Here is a 23,763-nt window from a genome sequence, read left to right as displayed (position 1 = left end):
AGCCTCTAGCTCTGTGCTATCAAGTATCTTATAACTATCACCACAGTGTTCAAATTTTATAGTGGATTTAGAATTCTTTTATTTGGTTACTTTCAAATTCTAGCTCTGTTGATCAAGTGTTTTTTAACAAATCAGTCAAGTGTTAGAATTTTGATACATATTTGAAACATTTCCATCATTTGATGACTAAAACTGCTTACTCTGTTCATTCAAGTATTTTTTCACTGAGACTTATGTTATGACACTATTTAAAAATAATTACTTTAAAACCGCTAATTCTGTAAACTACAGTGTTTTATAACCATCCACTTTACATCTTTTAATCACTTTTAAAATTCTTCCGCAGTAAATTCAAAATGTTTTTTTTTTTTTTTTTCAATTAATACTTACACATTCAAAATCTCTTACGGATTTCCAATATTTCTATACGATGTATGTACAACACCCTGTGAAACGAAGTATTTCATGAATAAACATTCTAAATATTAAATTCTGATGTAGATTCGAAATACTGACAATTGATTACTTTTAACACTTACATCAGTTCTACCTGATTAATTTATTACATATACCTAATCAATTCAATTACTGACTTGTAAACGTTCAAAACTCTTTTAGAATAAAACACTTGTATACCCGCAAGCACTTGCAGTATTTAACTATTCAAGTGTTGGATATTAAATGTCTAAGCCTTAAAAAATTAATCAAGGAACAAAACACTTTCGTTTATAGCGTAGATAACAACAAAGTTAAAGCACAGTTTTCGCAATTAAAAGGAAAAGTAACCGGTAACAGTTGTATTAATATCAAAACTTGTCGTCTTATGTTACGTCAGAGCAACAACATAAACTACTTTTCCAGTTTCCCAGGTGTTCGTCGAGTACTTCCGAATTTCCTCAACGTTCGCTCGAGCAATTGCCTTTCCAACGTAATGTATAAAGCGACCCTAGCCGAAGAGGGTGTCAAGCCATAAGGTGCGTAACGATCAAGCGCGCGGAGGACGAGTGTAATTTGCGGCTACGCGCCGTGGTACTCGCACCTTGTAATGGGGCACCGAATTAGCGAGCTCAATGACGCGCGTCCGCATATATAGGCGCGTGGACGAGGCGCAGGTGATCGCCGTTCGTTAAAACGTGGGAGGAAATGAGGTAACGTGAAATAAATTTCGCTCGATTCGTGGGAAGGTTGCTTTTAATCGAATTCTCTCGTGCATTGTTCGCACAACTTGGGGCTTATTTCCCCTTGAGCCTGTACCTGTTTGTGATACAATTTTTTTATTGGAGCTTGAATACGATGGAATTGGGTGAGCAATGCAAGCTCTCGAATGGTTTTTACAATATGACTCATTAAAAAAAGTTTTTACTAGGGATATTCATTATATATAAAATCGATTTTGTTTGAGTATGAATATATTACTGTTTTTTAGTTTTTTTTTTCCACCTGAATAGGCGCATTTTTCTATGGGATACGTGAGTAGGCGTGTCTCACTTCAAGGGTCGACACTTTGGACGGGGTGACTCTGCATCTTTTTCCACCCTACCTTTTATTTTTCGCACCCATACACGCTCAACTTCCTCTTCGGCGTTCATTGTTAATTACTAATTTTTAACCCAAGGAACTAGAACACGTATGAACATCAGTTTTATTACTTATGTTCTATAATAAGTAATATTTTCAAAAGACATTAAGCACTAAAATTGAAGTTAAATAAAAAAAAATAAATAAATGAAAAAAAAAAAAAAAAGGGTCACCAATTAAGGTCGATAAATGGGGTAAGCGCACGCGAGTTGCAATTTTCAGAGAATTCTCCGCTTGGAAAAAGGGGGAGGGGGAAGGTAAAGAGAAAGCGGTCCCGTGGCAGAATTAAAACTCTAGCTGCACAACGAAACTCCGAGCGAAAATGAAATTAGAGGAAAGAAATTATGGCTTGGCTAGTCTGTCGAAGTTAAAGCTGCCCCCGTTACTCTTGTCTTTTATGTACGCTCACGTGAGAATCGGAATCGAACATTTGATTTGAGGTAAAAGGCTCGAAAATCATCATTTATTGTTGCTGAAAAATGTTTTCAAATTTTGTGTGATTTTGAAAATAAATTTGTTTTTTGAATTGAGTTGTTAGTTTTTCTTTACGTGCATTCAATTTTTTCAAACCAAATTTTGTATGGGTAAATAATTCAAAATTTAAATCAGTATTTTATTAAACACTTAAACATAATCAAATATAATTAAATCAAACAACCTTACTATAAAAAAATAATTATAATCGTTTTAATATAATCGGTAATTTCAACTTTTCATCATTTATTTTGATAATAATCGAGGTGTTGAAAAAACTTTTTGACCTTGAGCTTTACAATTTTTCATTAAAGTGAAATCAGTAAATATATTATTTAAAAAATATCAATCTATATTTGATTAGGCAATACAAAATCATGCAATAAGTTCTTTAGAGATCAGGCGTTGCTCTCATCAAATTAACAAAATTCTACTGTTGAAACTAGTATGGCTAGAGCAACTATTGCCATCAATTGTTCTATAATAAATGATTATAAATTTGAGTATCAATTCAACTCTCGACCGACTGTAGTATTCAAATTTATCAACTATTCGTGTCCTTCTCGTTTCATGTGCACATTTATACTTACCGCAATAAAATGAATCGAGTACACTACAATAATATTAAATATAGTAAAATTCCATGATTACTTCTTCTATAACATATCAAGGCGTCCATTCGAAACGAAAAATAATTTAAGAAAGAAGCAGCGATATTCTAAAATTTTAATTACAAAGCTTCGATACACACATGCCCGAGATCATGGAGCGTAAAATTAAAGTTCGATGCAGCGTAGGGTATTCTTGTTTTCATTTTTTTTTTACCACGTCACCTCATGCCTACAGTTTTAAACTACCTTGTAAACTCTGGCTATTCGCGTTTACACCTTTTTCCTTCGTTTTCTTCCAACCGCTACTAACTAGCACGTTATGGAAGTAAATCTATTTTTTTTACCTATTTCGATGTTACTGGGTCATGTTGAATATAGATCACTTTTTTTCCTTCCAGTCCTTTGTTGGCATTGTAAGGATAAAGGGAATAAAAATTGGATCATCTATTAGATAATTATCTCTCTTTCTAGTATCAAGAAATATTCTAATTTCTTTTCTATGTATATTGTTACGTGAGATTGTATGGCCTCGGGGTGCTTACGAAATAACTACAAGGAGTTTGGATCAAGTACTTTATTAAATAAAAAACGAGAGAAGAAGCGCGTATTCACTTCAAACGGTACGACACTTTTTTCAGTCCGTGAGTAACTAACAGAGTGTAAAATCATTGGTCGGATACAAAACTTTGTAAAAAAGCAAGAAAATTGTTCAAAAGACAAGACCAAAAATATCGTCTTTCTTTATTTCTCATTTTTATTGTTATTGTTAAGAAAAAAACTTTATTTTAATTTCGTTAATTACATTTTTTTTTTTCATTTATAATAATAATAATAAAATAAAAATATAAGTTAAAAAGTGATGAATAGTTTATAAAAGCTTGTAAGTTCTTAAGTTAAAAAAATTATCAATTTTAGCAGATATGGCGCCATGGATAAAAAAACACGATGTCTTATTATTAAAAAACACATGTCCCTATATTACCCACTACTTGACTTTAAATTGCGTTCAGTGGCTCCATCGGTAGCTCAAGTTCAGCTCAGGCACTATAAAATTCAGCGTGCGATGATTTCTCGTCCATATAGTTCTCGTCATAAAGCATTATTACATTGCTCGCACATATGTACAGGTACGCAGGCACGTAAATTTCAAATTGTGAACTTTGACGTGACCAATAAAACAAGGGCCACTGCGTACACGTGTCCTCCTTTTTGTGGATGTGTGTATGTGTCAACGGTGAAGTTTATTTGTCCCCCGGTTTTTACGGGCCAAAGCTATGGCTGCGGTTTTGCGGTAATCCCGCCGGAGGATGAGACGTATAATATGTGGATTGCCGGTTCTCTGGTCTCTATGGGAGGAGATTGTGATGAGCTCGTTTGATTACACGTTGAGGACGTGAGGGTTTTTTTTCTAATTTGGATCTTTTTTTTTCTCAACGGCAAGGGATTATTTGGTTTGGAATCGGAATAGGCTTTTGGTACATGGTGAAAATCGAACAAATGTTATGGAAGTCTCGAAATTAAAAAGGGAGATAAGACTTATTGATTGTGTGATCCAAGGATATCTCGACTAATGGACGTAAAGTTCATTTGGTTCAGTGTTATTCAATGGAATTCCACCAAATTAACGAAACAAGGATGTATGCATAAAATCGAGCATAAAATAATAAGAAATTAGAAATTTTTTTATTCGTATTAAGAGTTGTTAAAATTAAATTGTCATTATTAACAACAATATCATTAAGTTTATTTTTAGAAAATCATACATTTTAAAAATTGCAGCAATTTAATGAATCATTAAAAATAAGTGGATAAATTAATGTAAAAGACTATATTTCTGCTTATAAGAAATGACTGTTACCAATGCTAAAACGTGTTACTTACGACATTATGTAGTGTTAATTTATCTTTAATACTTTTAAATTCATTTATTGTCATTTGAAGCTTTTTTATTATTTGTTGTGTGATCCCGTGGTTTGCTTGGAGTGGGTAATTTTGAGATACGTAAAAAATGTTAACTGTTAGTTAAACTAAGGTTGAGATCATCCGTCTTAACAAAGCTAGTTATCTAAATTTTCTTTAAAAATTGTAAAAAATAAATGTATGTTATCAAAGTTTGGAGTTTGACGTGCAAGAGTCCCTCAGTTCTTCCAAATCACCAAAATATTTTATGAATTTAACAAAAAAGCATTACGTAGGACGATAAGCCATAACTTCGCCACTTACAAAAAAAATTTTCGTACCGGAAACTTTTCCTTAGATCTATAAGTTTTGTGTGGTATTGACCCATTATTAACACTTTATAAAAATAATTGGAGCACTTATTTCTTATTTCAAACAGTATATGTATGGTATGAAACACATACATTTTTCAAAATCTAAAAGTTTCGAGCTTGCTTTTTTTTATGTACAACGACAATTTATGATTGTTGCGTGCAAAGAACCGATTTGTTGTTATTTTTAGTCTTTGTTGTGATAGAAAACGTCATTATACTGTCAATAGTCATAAAAGATAGTCACTAAAATTCATTTTATGAATTTTTGTTCTGTTGTTTGAAAAAATTTTGTTTCAATTTTTCTCTGAAGCATATTAACTTATTATGTAACTACAGTAAAGGAAAGTGAATTTTTTGGTAAATGTTTCGAGTACTTTGTTATTTGTATTTTTTTAAATTTTTTAATAAATTTTTTTGTAAGAAAGATACTTATTTCTTGAGGTTTTGTGCATAAGCACACGATCAGTAAGAGCTAATTTAGGAGTGAGAATAAAAACTCCAAAGTCAGGTGTTAGTTTGAGCACAAACTAAAATTTGAGCTCAAACTAACACCTGACTTTGGAGTTTTTATTCTCACTCCTAAATTAGCTCTTACTGATCGTGTGCTTATGCACAAAACCTCAAGAAATCATGGAAACAATTGGGAGCAGAACGGCACGTTCAACAAACACCGTAAAGATACTTATTGTTTTGGCAACTAAAACAATTTAAATTGCGACTGTATTGTTTTTGGTTAGAACACTATTTATTGCGTCTTGGGAACAGTTCATACAGTTAAAGATATTTGTTTTTTGAGGAGCAATTTTTTAAATACAACAAATCACTGATAATATTACGTTTTAAAATCAATAGTATCGATAAAAAATTAAATTATTTTAATTAAACTGACATGTTTTTAAGTTATGTAACATACACACAAAAATATAAAAATAAAAACATCAATGCCGTTTGTCACAACTTATGAAATCCATGGCAGTGCTATAATATTTTAAAACCTAATTTTTGCAACTATTGCGATGTAACAAGTTTTTTTTGTTTTGCAGAAACACAAAATACACTTGAAAATTAAAAACAACAAGTTATGGTAGTACTTTAAATCATTAAAATTAGATTTTTCTCCGTAAAAGTGTGCAATATTAAAAAAACGATGTTAAATGACGAGAGCATATGCCTTCATGATGCAGTTCGCTGTGGTGACATTGCGACTATTAAGGAGATTTTGCAAAGGTTACATTTTTTGAAGATAAAACTAAGGAAATCAAAAACTTGGTTTTATTTCGATTTTTGCCTTTCCAGAGATCCATCCTGCGTGAATGATTATGATTTAAACTTGAAGACACCGCTGCATTTAGTCTACGAACATGTCAATGCCAAAGATCCTGTACAAGCTGATGACAGACTGCCAATCATGCAACTGCTCATTGATTACGGAGCAGATGTAAATATAAGAAGAGGATGTTATTTCAATTCACCACTGCTTTTAGTAGTCGAAAAACAGCAGGTAACGTTTTTAAATAATAAAGCAAAAGTGACTAATAAATTAATTGTTTGTACCCCTTCAAGATCGAAGGAGTGAAGCTACTTCTGCAGAACAAAGCTGATCCAAATCTCCTAGATTTCAATTACCAAACTGCCTTGAATTTGGCAATAAAACTCGATTCCAAGCGCATTACCAGGCTTCTATTGGATCACAAGGCAGATTTAACATTTGTTGATCGTAATGATCGCACGCCTCTAGACAAGGCCATTAACTGTTCCAAATTTAAACTCGTAAAAATTCTTGTTGCAGCTGGGTATGGTTTTCTCAGTTTTCTCTCACATTACTTTATGGGATACAATGTTTTAATTTATTGAATATATTAAATTTAAATAATTTACAGTGCAAAGAGTGTAAATATTTACGAAAGTTTGCGGATCGCGTTGCTTAAAGTAATCAATTCCAAGATATCACATGAACAGCAGGAGCAACATCAGCAGCAACAGCTTATTCAATTTCTACTAAGCCATGCCAGCGAAGTAGACTCACATGGCAACTTTTCACTCAAAGCATTAGTGTACTATTTTCGATTTGTAAGTATTAGGTTGGGAAACGGACAATGCATTAACGAGTTATTAAAGAATCAAGGTAATTATGCAGAAGATTATAGCACAGGTGACTCGGACTTACATTTAGCTGTACGTCAAAGCGATACGAATAAGGTACAATTACTACTCGAAAAAGGTGCGAACGTCAACGTAAAAAATGTTTTTGGGGAGACACCGTTACATTTAGCAATGAGATTACAAGTACTAGGCTGTGAGGAAATTTGTAATCTACTTATTAAATCTGGTAATTTTCAAATAAATTTTTATCAAATAAGAGTTTTTTCTGAATTTTAAGGTTATCCTAGTAGTAAACTTTAAACTGATCGTATAGAAAATATTTTAAAACATTGTTTATTTTGATTTCAAACAGTTGTACTTACGTTGCATGTGTTAAAGTTTGTTTGGCATTTTTATCCTAACTTCAAAGATCTGCTAAAAAAATAAAATGTGCCTCACTGGATATTGAACAGTACATCAATTTTTCTCAACAGGTGCAGATTTACATGCTCAAAATTTCATTGATGAAACGCCACTTCGCTTGGCTACGATTAACAGTCGAAGTTCAATTGTTTGGGAATCCATACTGACAAAGATCGGAGGAAAGTGTGAAGTAACACGTGAATTTTTCATGAAATCCAGAATTAATCTGTGTCATACACCCTATGATAAGAATGAACTGAATCTGGATGAGCTTTTAGTTTCCGTTGCATTTGGTAACGAGGACTTAGTTGACCGTTTGCTTGACCAATACTATATTGAGTTCGCAAGTAAACAGTATTGTTGTAGAGTCGTTAACATAGCGCTAGAAATAGCTATTAATAATAGATTCCCTCAGATTGTCAAAATGCTTTTGGAAGAAGGTTTTCGAGCTAATAGGTTTTTTTATCATTTATGCTGCAAAATCTCTGATTTTTCTTGGTATTTAAGTTTAATACTAATTTATTAACTTTTCTCATCAACAGGTATATTGTGCTTAATCTTTATTTATATGAATCATTAAGCACAAAAGGCAATCCTATGTCATGCTTATTCTGGGAATTCAACGACAACGTCATTATTAATGAATTATTCATCACAGCCTTCTGTAAAGGTATTAAATCATCAGGCACAGAAGAATTCACGTACTTGCAAACTTTTTATTATGCCATCAACTTGCGTTTAAATAAATTGCATCCTGACTTGATCCCAGTAAAAGGACTTTTTAAATTGAGTAAGCAGTTGTCAAATACCCTTGATGTTTGCAACACTAAACTGGATGAACTGAAGGAAGTTAAAGTGGGTGACTTGTCTCTCTTTGACATCATAACAATGCGATTGAATTCATTGGTCAAATTATTGAGTAGTGATGATCAACTGGACGCTTGCAAAAAGTTTTGCTCGTCGCTTGAAAATAATAATGAAATGAACTACTATGAACGCGCGATAAAAGTTCGCATTGACTTAGCCATTGAAAAGAAACAGACAATGTTTTCAGCAAAGGATTGTCTTAATGAAGTTTTGCAAAGTGTTCTTACGCCGATGAATTTAGTTAGTCTACCAGATAATGTCGTATGGAAAATTTTTGATTATCTGAATGTGAGAGACTTGAAACAAATTGTTAAAAGTAATGAACATTCTGTTTATTTATTTATGAAATTTGGAAGATTATGTTCATAATGTCAAAGATGTATCAATAAAGAAATATGATAAAAAATGTTGAAACAATATTTGTAATAAAAATCCATGATTATATTTTATGTATTTATAATTTCACTGATACTTATTCTGGGAAGCAATGATTATTTTTTAACAAATCACAACACATTTTGATAATTATGATGATTTTATATCAAATTTTATCCGTGTAGCTTTTTGTTCAGTTTTTACTGGTAAAAGGTCAAAAGGATGGATAGGGGAAAAATGTATTTGCACCATCGGTTGTAATCGGTATGTTTTTTTGTAAGGGCAGAAATAAATTATTCTTAAATTTTTAGATTCTAGGACCAGTGTCCACTATGACTTAAGATTGTAAATCTTCAGGATTACTATAAATGTCTAAGCTATTTTGCACTTGTTTTAAATATTTTGTTTCAAAGATTTTAGCTTTGAAAGGATGAATATTTTTATAATGTTGGTATTAAGTTTAAATTGACATTGTCTGTTTATTAAAAATCCTACTAATACATCTCATTAACAATCATCTATAAGAATTTGTAATGATATTTCTGTTACACAAAAACTAATTTTATATTGAATTCTTCTTCATCATCATGAATTTATCAGAAAAAGTCCCCTAAAAAGTTAATTTCGCCAGTAGTCTAAAGCAGCATTTTAAAATAGAAGAACCATCGAATCTGAACTAAGAAATATAAATTCAATAATATTACGGAGAAAACAGAGATTTAATGCAAGCACATGTTATTTGACTATCATGAGTTCGCAGAAGCTCAGTTTTTCGAATGATAAAACTTAGAAAAATAAAAATACTCTAGTTTCGTAAATATTTATACATTAATAATGAATACAAATCTGTTATTCAAAAAAATTGGGGAACTATCAATGAATTGGTTTATAGTTTATAACTTGGAGGAAATACTTGTCATCCTATAAAAAATATGGTTCTACACATGTAATTTTTTAAAATATATTTTTTTTTGTTGATGGTGAGCTTCGATGGCTTAGTAGTTAGCGTGCTATCCTCCTAGCCGTAGGTACTCTGGGGGTCATGGGTTCGAATCCCGTCGAAAATCATCGAGATATTTTTCTCGGGCTTTTTCGATGGGATGAGTACCCAGGATGCCGAAATACCACTCATCCAAATTTTGAAATAAATAGTCAATTTTTCTGGTAATTTCTGAAACAGGGAAGCCAACACTTGGCCAGTTCATCGGGTAAAATTTCTGTTTGTTATAAAAAGGTCGGTTACAGCGAGTTAGATGGTTTATTGGGAAAAATCCTTCCTTTAAACTTGATAATAACTGGGGTGTGCTTGAGACAATCGCTGCGCCCTGTATCTAGTACTCAGTAGTATAGACGACCGAGTCGTCTGAGGGGAACTTTGCAAGGGGCCCGCACGAAAATCTCGCATACTCGAGAAGATATTATGGTAATTACGGAAAAAGAACAAGGAAAGTAGAGATTAGGGATATAGGATACGTAAATACTTGCAATGGGTGTACGTGGAATCTTAATACTTAACCATTACTTTTTGTTGATGTGTCACACCAAATGTATTGGATCATTTTTATATTGGCATATCTAGAAAAATCGGATTCACCTGAGTACAATAAATCCTATCACGTATGATTGATACATTTTTTTAATCTATGAAACAAGATCTGAAATAATATTGGCACGTTGCTTTTCCTGATTCTCCCACTGATAACTTAATATTTACTTGACAGCAGTCTATGAGAACTATTTCTTTTGAAAAAATGCGATATTGACACGGTAAAATCAGCTTGTTTTTAAAATATGTATTTAACAACGATTGCAAGAGAGGGATAAAAAAACTGCATTACTTTAGACCTTGAAATTTAATAATGGGTAGATATACAGGTATTCGTATGATAAAACTACAGTAAAAATCCCCCTGACAAAAAAAGGTAAGTTATTTCATTTTCAGGTAACAATTTTTGCAGTTCGTTTCTCCACAAAGGCTCGTACTTTCAAAAAAAAAAAAAAAAAAAATTGCAAACAACAGTTTGCGGAGCCCATACAGAGAAAACAGTAAAACTAAGTAGTAAAATATTCCACTCGTCTGCCATCTCCAGTCATCATAATACCAAGCTTGACCCCTCTCGCAAATGAGCTCCAATTTCAGTCGAGATAATACATACATACCGCGCTAAATCAACTAATTTCCATAAAAATAGCCTCGTATGAAAAAAATTTTTTTTTTTAGAAAGCTCCCTTGTACTTATAGTACATATACTTACGTAGCTCTTGTGGTGACCGTATACTATCCACAGAATCTCATATGCACATTCTCTCCTCGGCCATGATTTTTCATGCGCAGACTAAAAGAAGCTGTGGGTTGGCGTGTTGCACGCACACAGACACATACGTAGAGGTGGTGATCGCTCGACTCAATATGTATAATGGAATCAAAGACAGAGAGAGACGTGCGTCATGGGGAAACTAAACGATATTGGACGGATGTTGATTCGTATGATTCGGTACCTAATATACATAGGATGTGCCGTTCATTTTTAAGTTTATTGCGCAGTGGCATTTATCTAAACTGTATTTTTGTATTGGGTATTCAACTAGTGTTTCATAGTTTTAGAGTTACTTGATTGTAACCACAAGGTAAAAAACCTGAAAACTGTTGTTTATTTTTCCATGTGTGTTGTAGTTAATTTTAAGTGCATATTTTTTGTTATTAATATAATAGTCTGATAAAGCTAGCACATCTAGGGGGGGGAGGGTGGCTCACAATGTTGCCAATAAAAGTTAGATTATCCAAAATCACTTGTAAGTATTAAGTGCAGATAATATATAGAGATTACATGCGCCCATCTGTATGGTAATTAGTACAATTTTTGTTCAGTTTTGTATGGCAAATTGACATTATTTTTTTTCAGGAGTTTGATTGATTATTTGTATACCAGTACAGTGAACATCTGTTTATGTTATTATAGTGTCTCCAAAGTCGGGACGTGCTACATGAAACATCATATCCAAACAACTCACATAAATTGTAATTTGACCACCGTTTGCTTAAGCAATTGACTTTTTGCGTTGTAGTGTATCAACCATACCTTTAACCATCAAATAACACGGAAATAACAATATGTTGTCGTATTTCTATGTTTCAAAAAAAAAAATTGATAAAACTCGTGGTTTCTGATATTTGCGTCTTTCATCTTATCCGTTCCAACCAGGTAGACGCCATTGCTACATGTGAACGCTCAGGTTGTGGTAAAAACAATAAAAAGGGGACTCTGATTATCAGCGTTGGCGATTCGGTCAAACTTTTGGAAGTATTAACGAAATTCGTTATTGTTACCGAAATGTCACATTTTTCTCTTACTTTTATGAGTAAAATACAAAATTCGCTACAGGATCATCGTTCCTTATCGCATCTCATTTACAATCACAATAAACACAGATACGAGTAAATTTTCCATCGGAGCCAAAGCTCGACGATCCAAGTGATCCGTATATTCGATCGTCTCTCAAGGTACGCAACATTTTGATGTCGTACATGCATTATTAATGTAAAGCGACTCGCATCATCTCGACACGAGCATTATGTACGACATGATGCATGAAAAAAAAAAAGAAAAAAAAATCCCAGCCAGAAAAGGCTGAGTGTATCTCACGTATATTGCAGGCATTAAAAAAGCATCGCGTTCCTCCCGGGTAACGACGGGCCGTCAGATGCAGCCTCCGTCTCCCGTCACATTAAAATCTGATACCGAAGGGCCTACATGTACATAAAAAACCATCCAGTTGGAGGTTGCGCGCATATGGAGACCGGCGGCGCAAAAATTTAATAGCTCCTTAAAAATCGATAGCTACACCCAACAAACCGGCGCGTCCATTATCATTCCTAGCCCATCGCACGCGCTCGCTCATTGCGATAACATATAGTTTTATCCCACAGTATACCTTCCCGTGTCTCCCCTTCTTTGATACTCTCTTGCTTCTATATCGATCATTGGCTACTCGCAAGGGTCCCCTTTTTCCGATGGGCGTGTTCTCGATGTCCCCTCCACCGTGGCATACGTGGTGGAGTGGCCCCGTTGCTTTTTCGTGCTCCAAGGGGACCAGCTGCGAATCAGGAGCGAATACGGCCCTTTGCTCCGTTGCATAAGTGTCTCGTATGTTTTCGATTTGATTGGCGAGACATGGTTGTTTTTTTCCCCCCTTTGGTTAGAGCGGAGGGGAAATACGTATGTACACCTAGTTGGTAATAGAGTGCGCTTTTGTTCGAGTGGTGCATGATTTTTCGGTTGTTCTATTTTAATGGAGCTCTGAGTGTTTTTTTTTTTTTTTTTTTTTTTCATGTGCATCGATGGGCTTTGTTGAAATTAGGGATGATGAGTATGGTGTTGGTAAGAAGTAAAAATAAGGCTTGAGATATATATGTCTCTCAAAGGGTGATGTTTTTTAGATATTTTCCGAAATCATTATTATGAAATGATCACTAAAAGCCTTAGTTTTCATTAAAGGATTCTACACTTTTTCACTGAGTGCACATTATATCCCAAACGTGGTAACGAAAAAATATGTTTTGTTCATGAGTTAGCAAATTGTACATACTGCACAAGAAAACAATAAATGTCCAACTAATTTCATAATCAAATGTTGTCTCATAAATATCACAAAGCTGGACCATCGTATTTTTTTTACATAAAAACCATCGTATAGGTGATAAAAATGTTTTTTGAAATTGTGGAACTACAAGCTATTCCGCTGTAAAATTGTCGTAGTATAAATAACAAACATATTTCGTCGATAACTTTTTTCACGTAACTAAAAGCTATTTCTTGCCTTAGCGTAACAAAGTGTACATGATCTAAGTTCTATTGATTTTTTAAAAAAGTGTGGAATACGCGCGAGTGCGTTTTTTACGCATATCTATGAAATAGGTTTCATTTTACTCGTATTGACATGTACTTACAATTAAGAAAAAATTTTGAACATGGGTTTCTGTGAATGTGATACACTTTTTTTGCGATTTGCGTATTGAAATTAAATCAATAGATATCACATGTATAGATATAATATTAACATGTAAATCATGAAAAAAAAGGTGTCACCCTCACTAAAACCGGTTAAAAATGAGCCCGGTTTCAAAGGTGTGTATTAACCTTTTTTTTTTTTATTTAAGTGGGGGACAAAAACTGGATTTTTCGTGTGGATTTCTGCTTATACATGGATAATATTATATAATGATAATAATAAAATTAATAACAATAATAATGCAATAATAGGCCTAAGGAAGCTACAATATTGTGTAAACGAGTAGTGAAAAGGGTAATTGCCCAACACGACATAATTAAACTCGCGTTATACGCCTTTTATGTTCTGTCTCCTTTGTTATATATACATATATATATATATTATATCATGTACTTACTTGGAATAATGCATTGGATGACGTGCGTCGAGTATGAGGTCCTTACGATCAGCAAACTTAGCATAGATGGCGTACTGTAGCTAAAAGAAAAATGGCGTCACTGATACAATATTACTATAAGTGACGACAATATACGGTAATGTGGACTTACTTATGTGACAACATCTCTGTCACGTCAGGAGATTACAGACAGTTCGTTTTTGTCGATGTGATGTCATTTTTCTCTTAACTACAGTACGCCATCTATGCTGATTTTGGGGACCGTAGGGACCTGTTCTATAATTTATTTTTTTACTACTGCTGGAATGTGTCTGGATTTAACTTTTGTATTATAAGAGGACTAGCAGCCCCCCGTCTCGGCTTCGCCCGAGACTTACTAAATAAAACACCGTAGTGTGTTGCCATGTAATGTGAAACATTTTTAGTTATAAAATTTTACACATATTCCTGATACATCTCAGAACAAAAATCTTCTTATTAAAAACATATTTTTTCGGAATCCATATAGTTTATTTGGTCAAATAATAAGGTGTAAAGATTCAAAAAAATAATTATACTGAAAATTTATGCCATAAAATAATCGATGGCTATAAGAAGTTGTTGATTTAGTTTCTTCTGTGTAATTCACGAAAAGGGCTATTTTTTAAAGCTGTTAAGATTTTAAACCCCCAAAAAATTTATATTGAAAAAAAATTGTTTTTTTTCATATCTCACAATTTTATTACCAGAGCAACAAAGTCCTGGACCTTAAACCCAACATTTTTATTGCCACAAAAACACAAATACATTTTCTACTCATTAAAAAATCTGAAGTAGGATGTTTAAAGATTTCAGACATTGCTGTGAGGGTACAATGAAAAGCTGATCTCTCACGTAATGGACTCTTTAGTTGACGATTTTGACGCTGCTGTTTCAATCTCGATAAATTTTCTGCGTCAGTTTCTTGACGCCTCAAATTTTATTCATTAGATACATTTGAGGTTTTCTTTCCAATACACCCTTTTGCAACTATTGGTATGCTTACGACTTTTATGACCCCTAAAGGCTATTTTCAGTCAACTTTGTTAATTTTAATACATTTGTTATCAAGGTAGTTCGACGGTTGATGGCCCTAAAAAAGACCGGTGAGCTTCTTAAGTTAACTCTTTCTTGACTGCAGTTAACAGTAATTGTGACTGCCTGGATACCTCAGGGTGATCTTCTCTGGCTTACTGTTGAAGACCCAGACTGATTAGGAGAAAAATTACAAAGTCCGAAGCTTTGGGGCTAGTTTAAGTGCTCTTTCCCAACGTCTCCTGGTATAACGTCAAAGACGTTGGTGTCTAAAGCACCTTTTTTATTTGCAGATTCAGTTGTTTTACTGATCTTAGATGGGGAGATTGGTTAGTGATACTTGTCCAGTGGAGGCTGTCTTGTTGGCTCAAGTTTTTTTTTCCTTTATAGCTGTTATAGGTTTGCCCAATGCAGACATTGGAGAGGATCAGTGATTCCCGGTTGAATGCTTAGAGTCGAGAGGGTAATATAGAGTCGTCGGTCACCGGGTTTTCCAGACTTGCGAAGAACAACTCCGCAGGTGACGTCTGCTTGTGAATAGCTGACTTGCTTTAATAGTGCCCGTCTTTAGTTAATATAGTCTTTTAGTCGACGAATCGCTTCCGGAAATGGTAATAAAAATGTATTTGTTGGCAAGGTAGTTTAGACTTAGGTGGCCCCTAAAAAGAACCGATAAAATTGATGGTTAAGTAGGGAACGTAAATACTTATAATGGCCCTAAAAAGCGCCAGTGGTGAAACTTCCAGGCTATTCTTTATTATTATTCCTGATGATGAAGAGCTGGCTACGGGTTGCTTGATTCTTACCCTGGGAGTCTCGATTTACGGAGACTGTGATGGAGGGAGGTACGCCGCTGACCAAAGAATATCTCGTCTCGGGTCGTTCCCCGGATAACCAACTGCTCAATTGCTCATCTGTAGACGGAAACATGTGGGTAAGCGCGTTGGGGAACGCGATGACCAAAAAGGTAGCCGTTGTGGCTACCCGTGCCCCTCAGAGCTGTTTTCCCCTGCTTACATTTGTAGCCACAAATTCTCTAACTACACCAGGTGGGAAGGTGGGACTGCCACACAACTCTGAAGAGTTGGTGCAGATTGTGCTCTGGCTAGATATGTCTCCTGGTAATTCTGGCAGAGACGGCATCGGTTGGAAGTAATTTATTTTTCTTTGATTGCACTCGTCGAGATTCAGGGTGAAGGGACACTTAGGTCCCTGCCCCCTTAGAGAAGAGTGTCGTCCGTAACCAGGATATCCAGCTGCAAGAGTATCACCAGCGTTCTCTGAACAGCTTGTTGAGCTGCCGAAGCTCGACTATACCACTATCGATACGCTCCGGCCTATTATAACCACACTTGTTTAATTATGTTGCAGGTAGCTTCGATTTTATGTCGACGCCACCTAGCGGATTTAACTGAACTAAAGTGAAAAGCTGGCATATTTTTGCAAAACTTTGAGCTCATTTATTGCTATTGTTATTAAATTCTTTAAAATAAAAACTATACTAAACCCATCTAGGAAGTATCATGAATCAGTGTGCAAAATTTCAGCAAAATCGGTTCAGTAGTTTTCGCGGTTAGCGATTACAACGGTTTTAGCGACTTTGCTTTATATATTAGTAAGATAAGATTTCCTCATTGCTTACCTTAATACTACCCAACAAAGTTGAGGATACCATTTACTAAACCTCAAAGTAGTATCGATGAAAATTATTAATTATTAATTAAAATTAATAATCCATTATTTGACCTAAAATTATATATTATACAATGATATGAGATGTACAGAAAAATATTAAAATAAAACATGAATGCCTTTCGTCATAATTTTTAAAGTCCATGTCAGTACAATTTGAAGCTCTAATTTGTTGTAACTATGCAGTGATAAAACAAATAGTTTTTTTTCAGGAGCATAAAAGCAACTTGAAAATTGGAAGCAATTAGTTATTGTTGCACTTTTAATCGTTAAAATCAGCTTTTTCCTCGTACCATTGTACATCATTAAAAGAACTATGTCTAATGACGAGCATAGAAGTCTTCATAATGCAGTTCGCTGTGGTGACATTGCGACTATTAAGGAGATTTTGCAAAGGTTACATTTTTTGAAGATAAAACTAAGGAAATTAAAAACTTGGTTTCATTTCGATTTTTGCCTTTCCAGAGATCCATCCTGCGTGAATGATTGTGATTTAAACTTTGATACACCGCTGCATTTGGTCTACGACCATGTCAATGACGAAGATCCTGTACAAGCTGATGACAGACTGCCAATCATGCAACTGCTCATTGATTACGGAGCAGATGTAAATATAAGAGGAGGATATTATTTCGATTCACCACTGCTTTTAGTAGTCGAAAAACAGCAGGTAACGTTTTTAAATAATAAAGCAAAAGTGACCAGAAAATTAATTGTTTGTACCCCTTCAAGATCGAAGGAGTGAAGCTACTTCTGCAGAACAAAGCAGATCCAAATCTCCTAAATAGCTATGTTCAAACTGCCTTACACGAGGCAATAGGAGTGGATTCCGAACGTATTTTGAGGCTCCTATTGGATCACAAAGCAGATTTAACATTTATTGATCGTGATGATTGCACGCCTCTAGACATTGCCATTAAATGTTCCAAATTTAAACTCGTAAAAATTCTTGTTGCAGCTGGGTATGGTTTTCTCAGTTTTCTCTCACATTACTTTATGGGATACAATGTTTAAATTTATTGAATATATTAAATTTAAATAATTTACAGTGCAAAGAGTGTAAATATTTACGAAAGTTTGCGGATCGCGTTGCTTAGAGTAATCAATTCCAAGATATCACATAAACAGCAGGGGCAACATCAGCAGCAACAGCTTGTTCAATTTCTACTAAGCCATGCCAGCGAAGTAGACTCACATGGCAACTTTTCACTCAAAGCATTAGTGTACTATTTTCGATTTGTAAATATTTGGTTGGGAAACGAACAATGCATTCTCGAGTTATTAAAGAATCAAGGTATTTATGGAGAAAATTATAGCACAGGTGACTCGGACTTACATTTAGCTGTACGTCAAAGCAATACGAATAAGGTACAATTACTACTCGAAAAAGGTGCGAACGTCAACGTAAAAAATGTTTTTGGGGAGACACCGTTACATTTAGCAATGAGATTACAAGTACTAGGCTGTGAGGAAATTTGTAATCTACTTATTAAATCTGGTAATTTTCAAATAAATTTTTATCAAATAAGAGTTTTTTCTGAATTTTAAGGTTATCCTAGTAGTAAACTTTAAACTGATCGTATAGAAAATGTTTTAAAACATTGTTTATTTTGATTTCAAACAGTTGTACTTACGTTGTGTTAAAGTTTGTTTGGCATTTTTATCCTAACTTCAAAGATCTGCTAAAAAGATTAAATGTGCCTCACTGGATATTGAACAGTACATCAATTTTTCTCAACAGGTGCAGATTTACATGCTCAAAATTTCATTGATGAAACGCCACTTCGCTTGGCTACGATTAACAGTCGAAGTTCAATTGTTTGGGAATCCATACTGACAAAGATCGGAGGAAAGTGTGAAGTAACACGTGAATTTTTCATGAAATCCAGAATGAATCTGTGTCATACACCTTATGATAAGAATGAACTGAATCTGGATGAGCTTTTAGTTTCCGTTGCATTTGGTAACGAGGACTTAGTTGACCGTTTGCTTGACAAATACTATATTGAGTTGGCAAGTAAACAGTATTGTTGTAGAGTCGTTAACACAGCGCTAGAAATAGCTATTGATAATGGATTCCCTCAGATTGTCAAAATGCTTTTGGAAGAAGGTTTTCGAGCTAATAGGTTTTTTATCATTTATGCTGCAAAATCTCTGATTTTTCTTGGTATTTAAGTTTAATACTAATTTATTAACTTTTCTCATCAACAGGTATATTTTGCTTAATTCTAATTTATATGAATCATTAAGCACAAAAGGCAATCCTATGTCATGCTTATTCTGGGAATTCAACGACAACGTCATTATTAATGAATTATTCATCACAGCCTTCTGTGAAGTTATTGAATCATCAGGCACAGAAGAATGCACGTACTTGCAAACTTTTTATTATGCCATCAACTTGCGTTTAAATAAATTGCATCCTGACTTGATCCCAGTAAAAGGACTTTTTAAATTGAGTAAGCTGTTGTCAAATATCCTTGATGTTTGCAACACTAAACTGGATGAACTGAAGGAAGTTAAAGTGGGTGACTTGTCTCTCTTTGACATCATAACAATGCGATTGAATTCATTGGTCAAATTATTGAGTAGTGATGATCAACTGGACGCTTGCAAAAAGTTTTGCTCGTCGCTTGAAAATAATAATGAAATGAACTACTATGAACGCGCGATAAAAGTTCGCATTGACTTAGCCATTGAAAAGAAACAGACAATGGATTCCGCCAAAGATCGTCTCAATAAAGCTATTCAAAGTTTTCTTACGCCGATGAATTTAGTTAGTCTACCAGATTATATCGTATGGAAGATTTTTGATTATCTGAATGTGAGGGACTTGAAGAAAATTGTCAAAATAAATTAGTGTCTTATTTGTTGTATAAGATTTCCATGATCATACTCAACAGTATACCAACAAAAGGAGCAAATAAATAAATACTTGAGTACATTTTTTGATGAAAATTATAATTATTTTGCATTCATAGTTTTTTAGTTATGATAGTACACGTAAAGAAGTATGTGTTCTGTTTTATTTTCAAACGTTCTGCGTACCAGAAGTAATAATGGCTATGTTTACAATTATTTTTTCATGTATTAGATTGCTTATTTTGTATTTACTGGTCAATGCTCTAATGGATAATCAAGACAAATACGTCTTCAAACTATTCATTGTAATAGTTACGTAGACTTCTGGTAGGTACATCACTGGTAATCTGATATGTTTTTCATTAACCCTTCCAGTTACCAATATCAAAAGTTTCATTTCGTAGATTTTTAGATTCCGATACATTTTTTTGTAAGTTTTAGTGTTAAAATAAACATTTTCTAGACATTCAGGATTCATTTAAAATTGTAGGAAAAAAATCTTATGAACGTATTACACCAACAATTATTAGTTCCACAAATTTATACTAATATTTCCGACACATAAACATTATTGGCATATTTTGTTGTCTTGTATTATTATGAATTATTCAGGTCGTTATTATTGATGGCACGAGATAAAAAATAAATTTTTTTTACTCAAGTGCAATTTTATATTTACATATAGAACACTGCTTGAAGTCTGGAGTTGTTGCAAGCTTTAACGAGTAAAACCATGGTAGTAGAAATTAAAATACAAAAACAGTTGGCAATAATCGTACGTGACGCCATCCATTGTAAGTGCGTTGGACGCAGATGGGCACAGATCCACTAAAATACATGTAGTCTTTGTATTGTTTTGAGTTAAAAATTTGCGTATTAAACCCCCTTGAAAAACAAAGTTATTTATGTCTTGGTATGTAATTACCAAATCGTTTAAGTTATGTAATGAATTCATTGTGAGAACGCTGTACAATTGTAATATTAATGGTTTTTTGATAAAGTTCTCCATCAGTGGTTCGATCGGATACATCCCAAATCATTTGTTCAAAGTTTTTTTTAAGACACTTTCCTTGCATTCGATACATTTATCAGGTCAACTTGACATCCTGTGGCTTTTTATCTGAAAAAAGTAAACAACTCGGTGAAATCTTAACAATTAGAATCAATATTTTAAATGAAACATTATTATTTCTAAATTATTGAAGTGGGCAGACATGGTGACATTTGCCATTGTAGTTTTACTTTAATATTCTTTCATAAGTTAAGCAACGTACCCGAGATACATGACACAACGGTATACAGTTATTCTGCAAAATTGGAACGAAATGAAAACTTTTTTGTACCACAAACAACATGCGATCGATATAATCATAAGCAATGCTCGATTGTTGCCCGCATCATTTCAGTGCACCTAAACAAACCTAGACACATTCGTTGCTAGAGAAGCTGAAACCCTTTTTCTCTCCCTCGAGCGAAAACCTTCAAATAATCCCAACTTTATAATCCTCATTGATGACGGGGCCAGTGTTCACTCTTTGATCGCATGTGTGCGCGCTTACTCTTCGTAACAATAGCCGCGCATCATCATCGATTCTCACAAGACATCATCGCCTATAATTGGACGACCAAGTGCAATCCACGCGTGAGATCTGTTACCCCGTGTGTGTGTGTGTGTGTATCGACGTGCTACACGTTTCTTTTCTCTTCGGCAGGGCCCACGAACATAAAGAAGAAGGAGAAAAGGTGGAGAAAACAGAAAGGGAGTGAAAAAAAAAAAATGAGAGATGCTTGGTGGGGCTGAAAAAGAGGAGCTCGCGTTTGATACGTGCGGCGCAAGTGGCTGCGCGCGGCTCGATCGAAGTTGACAGAGAAGAATCGGGTGAGCCGTGAAAAGAGGGAGAGCCCTTTGTCGCCAACCTTGGATCTCCTGACCTCGTTTCTTCTCTGCGCTAGTTTGATACGGAAGATAACCGCGGGACGGGTATATAGGGCAGCTCCTTTGTCAATCAAAACGGGTCTGGTGGTTTTTGCGGTTGGTAATTTTTGGTTTGGTGAAACTAGAGGACAGGAAAATATCAACGGACTAGTGGATTCGATGTTGTAGAGTGGTTTTGCAGGTATATTTAAATTACCGATATGAAAAACAGACATTTGGAGCGTGGGCTCGAAAAACTTTTATTGTGACAATGCCTCGTTGTTCTTCGCTTCTTTACTATGATATTTCTGTCCGATGGATATTATCAAGGAAGTTTATATTTGTGTTTGATTGCTGTATCGTATGACGAGTGTTTTTTTTTTTTTTTTTTTTTTTTTTTCAAGAAACTAATGGTTTGATTAGGTTACCAAAAACAGTGAAACATCGACACGGTAAAAAATTTATCGTGCCCTTACTTCAAATTGTTATTTAATACTAATAATTGAAAAATACCTTATAAAAACTAATAGTGGTATCGATAATAATATTTTCGTTGAGAACTAGATATTTCTTAACTATTACCAATAACGTGAATTAGATGATTGAGAAATACGTACTTTTGATAATTTTAATGATTCTAAAAATTGTGCTGAATACTTTCATTTAAGAGACATAGGTATGCAAGTTTCGGAAGATGAATTTTGATGAAAATTTAAAGATGGTTTTCATGAGTCCACAAAAATTACTTTTAGAACTATTTCGTATGCATGTTTAACTTAATTTTTGTAATAATATATTGATGTGGTTGACTCTGTTTATAGCAGAGCCAGAGGAAAAAAATAATAGGCTACGAGTAGTTTTGGTCACAGTAAATTTTTTTTACTGCTTCAACATGATAATTAAAATTGAATGAGAAAATGCATCAAACTTGCTATGCCTTGAGCAACTGTAATCCATCAAATTTTTCCAATTTACACACATTTTTTGTAACACCAATGTATACGCGAAATTTAATTTATCACGTACTAGGCAAAGTACTGACTTTGCACTCGGAGCATGTACTTTGTGACACTCGCTTCAATCATAACAACAACAACAATATTGGTACATTTATCGGGGGAAAATTTCAAAACTTTCACCAAAAGCAGCGACGCGCTAAATTCAACAGCTACTGCTCGCGAGAAACCAGCCAAATGAAAAAAGTAAACGTCGCCTCCACGACACACAAGTGTATACAAATAAAGTTCTAGGATGGCCGTACAAAGGCTCGTATCGTACGTAAACTCCGGGAGTGTAAATCGGGACAAGTTGCGAATGTAAGCAGGGAAAAGCGCGTTCCACGTAATCCTTCGAATAAAGAGGCCAGCTTGTACACCAGGAGAGGTAAACAAAAGCCCAGAGCTAGCGTCCTGTGTTTCATAAAGTTCTGCCTTTACATTTTCTCTTTCTCTCTGGAATTCGGTGCGCGCGCGCATTGGGTTACTTCCCTCATGATTGCTCGAATGGCTTTTTCGTTGTTTGTTTTCATTTTGTTCGTCCCTTGCATCAATTTGTGCTGAAAAATTCGTGCCAGCTATTTTCTACGCAACGTTGGCGTTGCGTATCCAGTGGAAAACAATATCATGGTCATTATACTGTTTTCAAAGTGCATTAATTAAATTACAAATATATTTACTTTTTTCGGAAAATTAGAAATAATAAGAACGCCAATGGATTTAACGCAATTTTATTTGTTGTTGCCAAGTTTCTTCAAGTATCTTGACTTTTCAGGCTACAAATAATGAAAAAAGTATCAAATATTAGCTATCGAATAAAATCTAACATCATTTTTACAGTAATAAACATATGAAAATAGATAGGACTTGTGTAAATCGTAGAGGCAAATACAGCAAAGATAGGTCTAACAATTCGTATTTTACTGAACACAGAAAAAACAAAAACTCCGAAGCAACAGTAGCTATGCATGTATTAGAATTTAATCATCAGCTTGATTTTCAATACCTAAATTTTACACAGAAAGTAATGGACAAGAAGACCAATAGCAGAAATGTTTATGTTTATTATAAATTGTAGCTAAACAAAGGATAAATAGAAAAAACGATACGCTGGGACTTATCAATACTTAAAAATAGTTTATTTTCGTACAGCAAA

At 34.2% G+C, this 23,763-nt stretch overlaps 1 protein-coding gene across 2 annotated transcripts in view; it reads left to right on the top strand.

The window, feature by feature from the left end:
• The window catches only part of LOC106647423 (uncharacterized), a 132,803-nt gene extending 113,043 nt beyond the window's left edge, over positions 1–19,760 (top strand). The window contains exons 3-8 of one of the 2 annotated variants that reach the window (XM_089597645.1): positions 17,048–17,231; positions 17,301–17,505; positions 17,568–17,797; positions 17,885–18,333; positions 18,577–18,961; positions 19,047–19,760. In XM_089597645.1, the coding sequence (XP_089453771.1) occupies positions 17,152–17,231; positions 17,301–17,505; positions 17,568–17,797; positions 17,885–18,333; positions 18,577–18,961; positions 19,047–19,695 (1,998 nt within the window). In that variant the 5' untranslated portion in view covers positions 17,048–17,151 and the 3' untranslated portion in view covers positions 19,696–19,760. Of the gene's footprint in view, positions 1–17,036; positions 17,232–17,300; positions 17,506–17,567; positions 17,798–17,884; positions 18,334–18,576; positions 18,962–19,046 lie in introns of both variants that reach the window. The other variant, XM_089597646.1, reaches the window with a different exon arrangement.
• The last annotated feature ends 4,003 nt before the right edge of the window (positions 19,761–23,763 follow it).

The sequence above is a fragment of the Copidosoma floridanum genome, unplaced genomic scaffold, assembly GCF_036245765.1.
Source record: "Copidosoma floridanum isolate Cflo_tuat_1 unplaced genomic scaffold, Cflo_Japanese_pri ptg000035l, whole genome shotgun sequence".
Classification (NCBI taxonomy): domain Eukaryota; kingdom Metazoa; phylum Arthropoda; class Insecta; order Hymenoptera; family Encyrtidae; genus Copidosoma; species Copidosoma floridanum.
The sequence above is the reverse complement of the archived record's forward strand: the minus strand, read 5'-3'. Positions and strand labels throughout refer to the sequence as shown.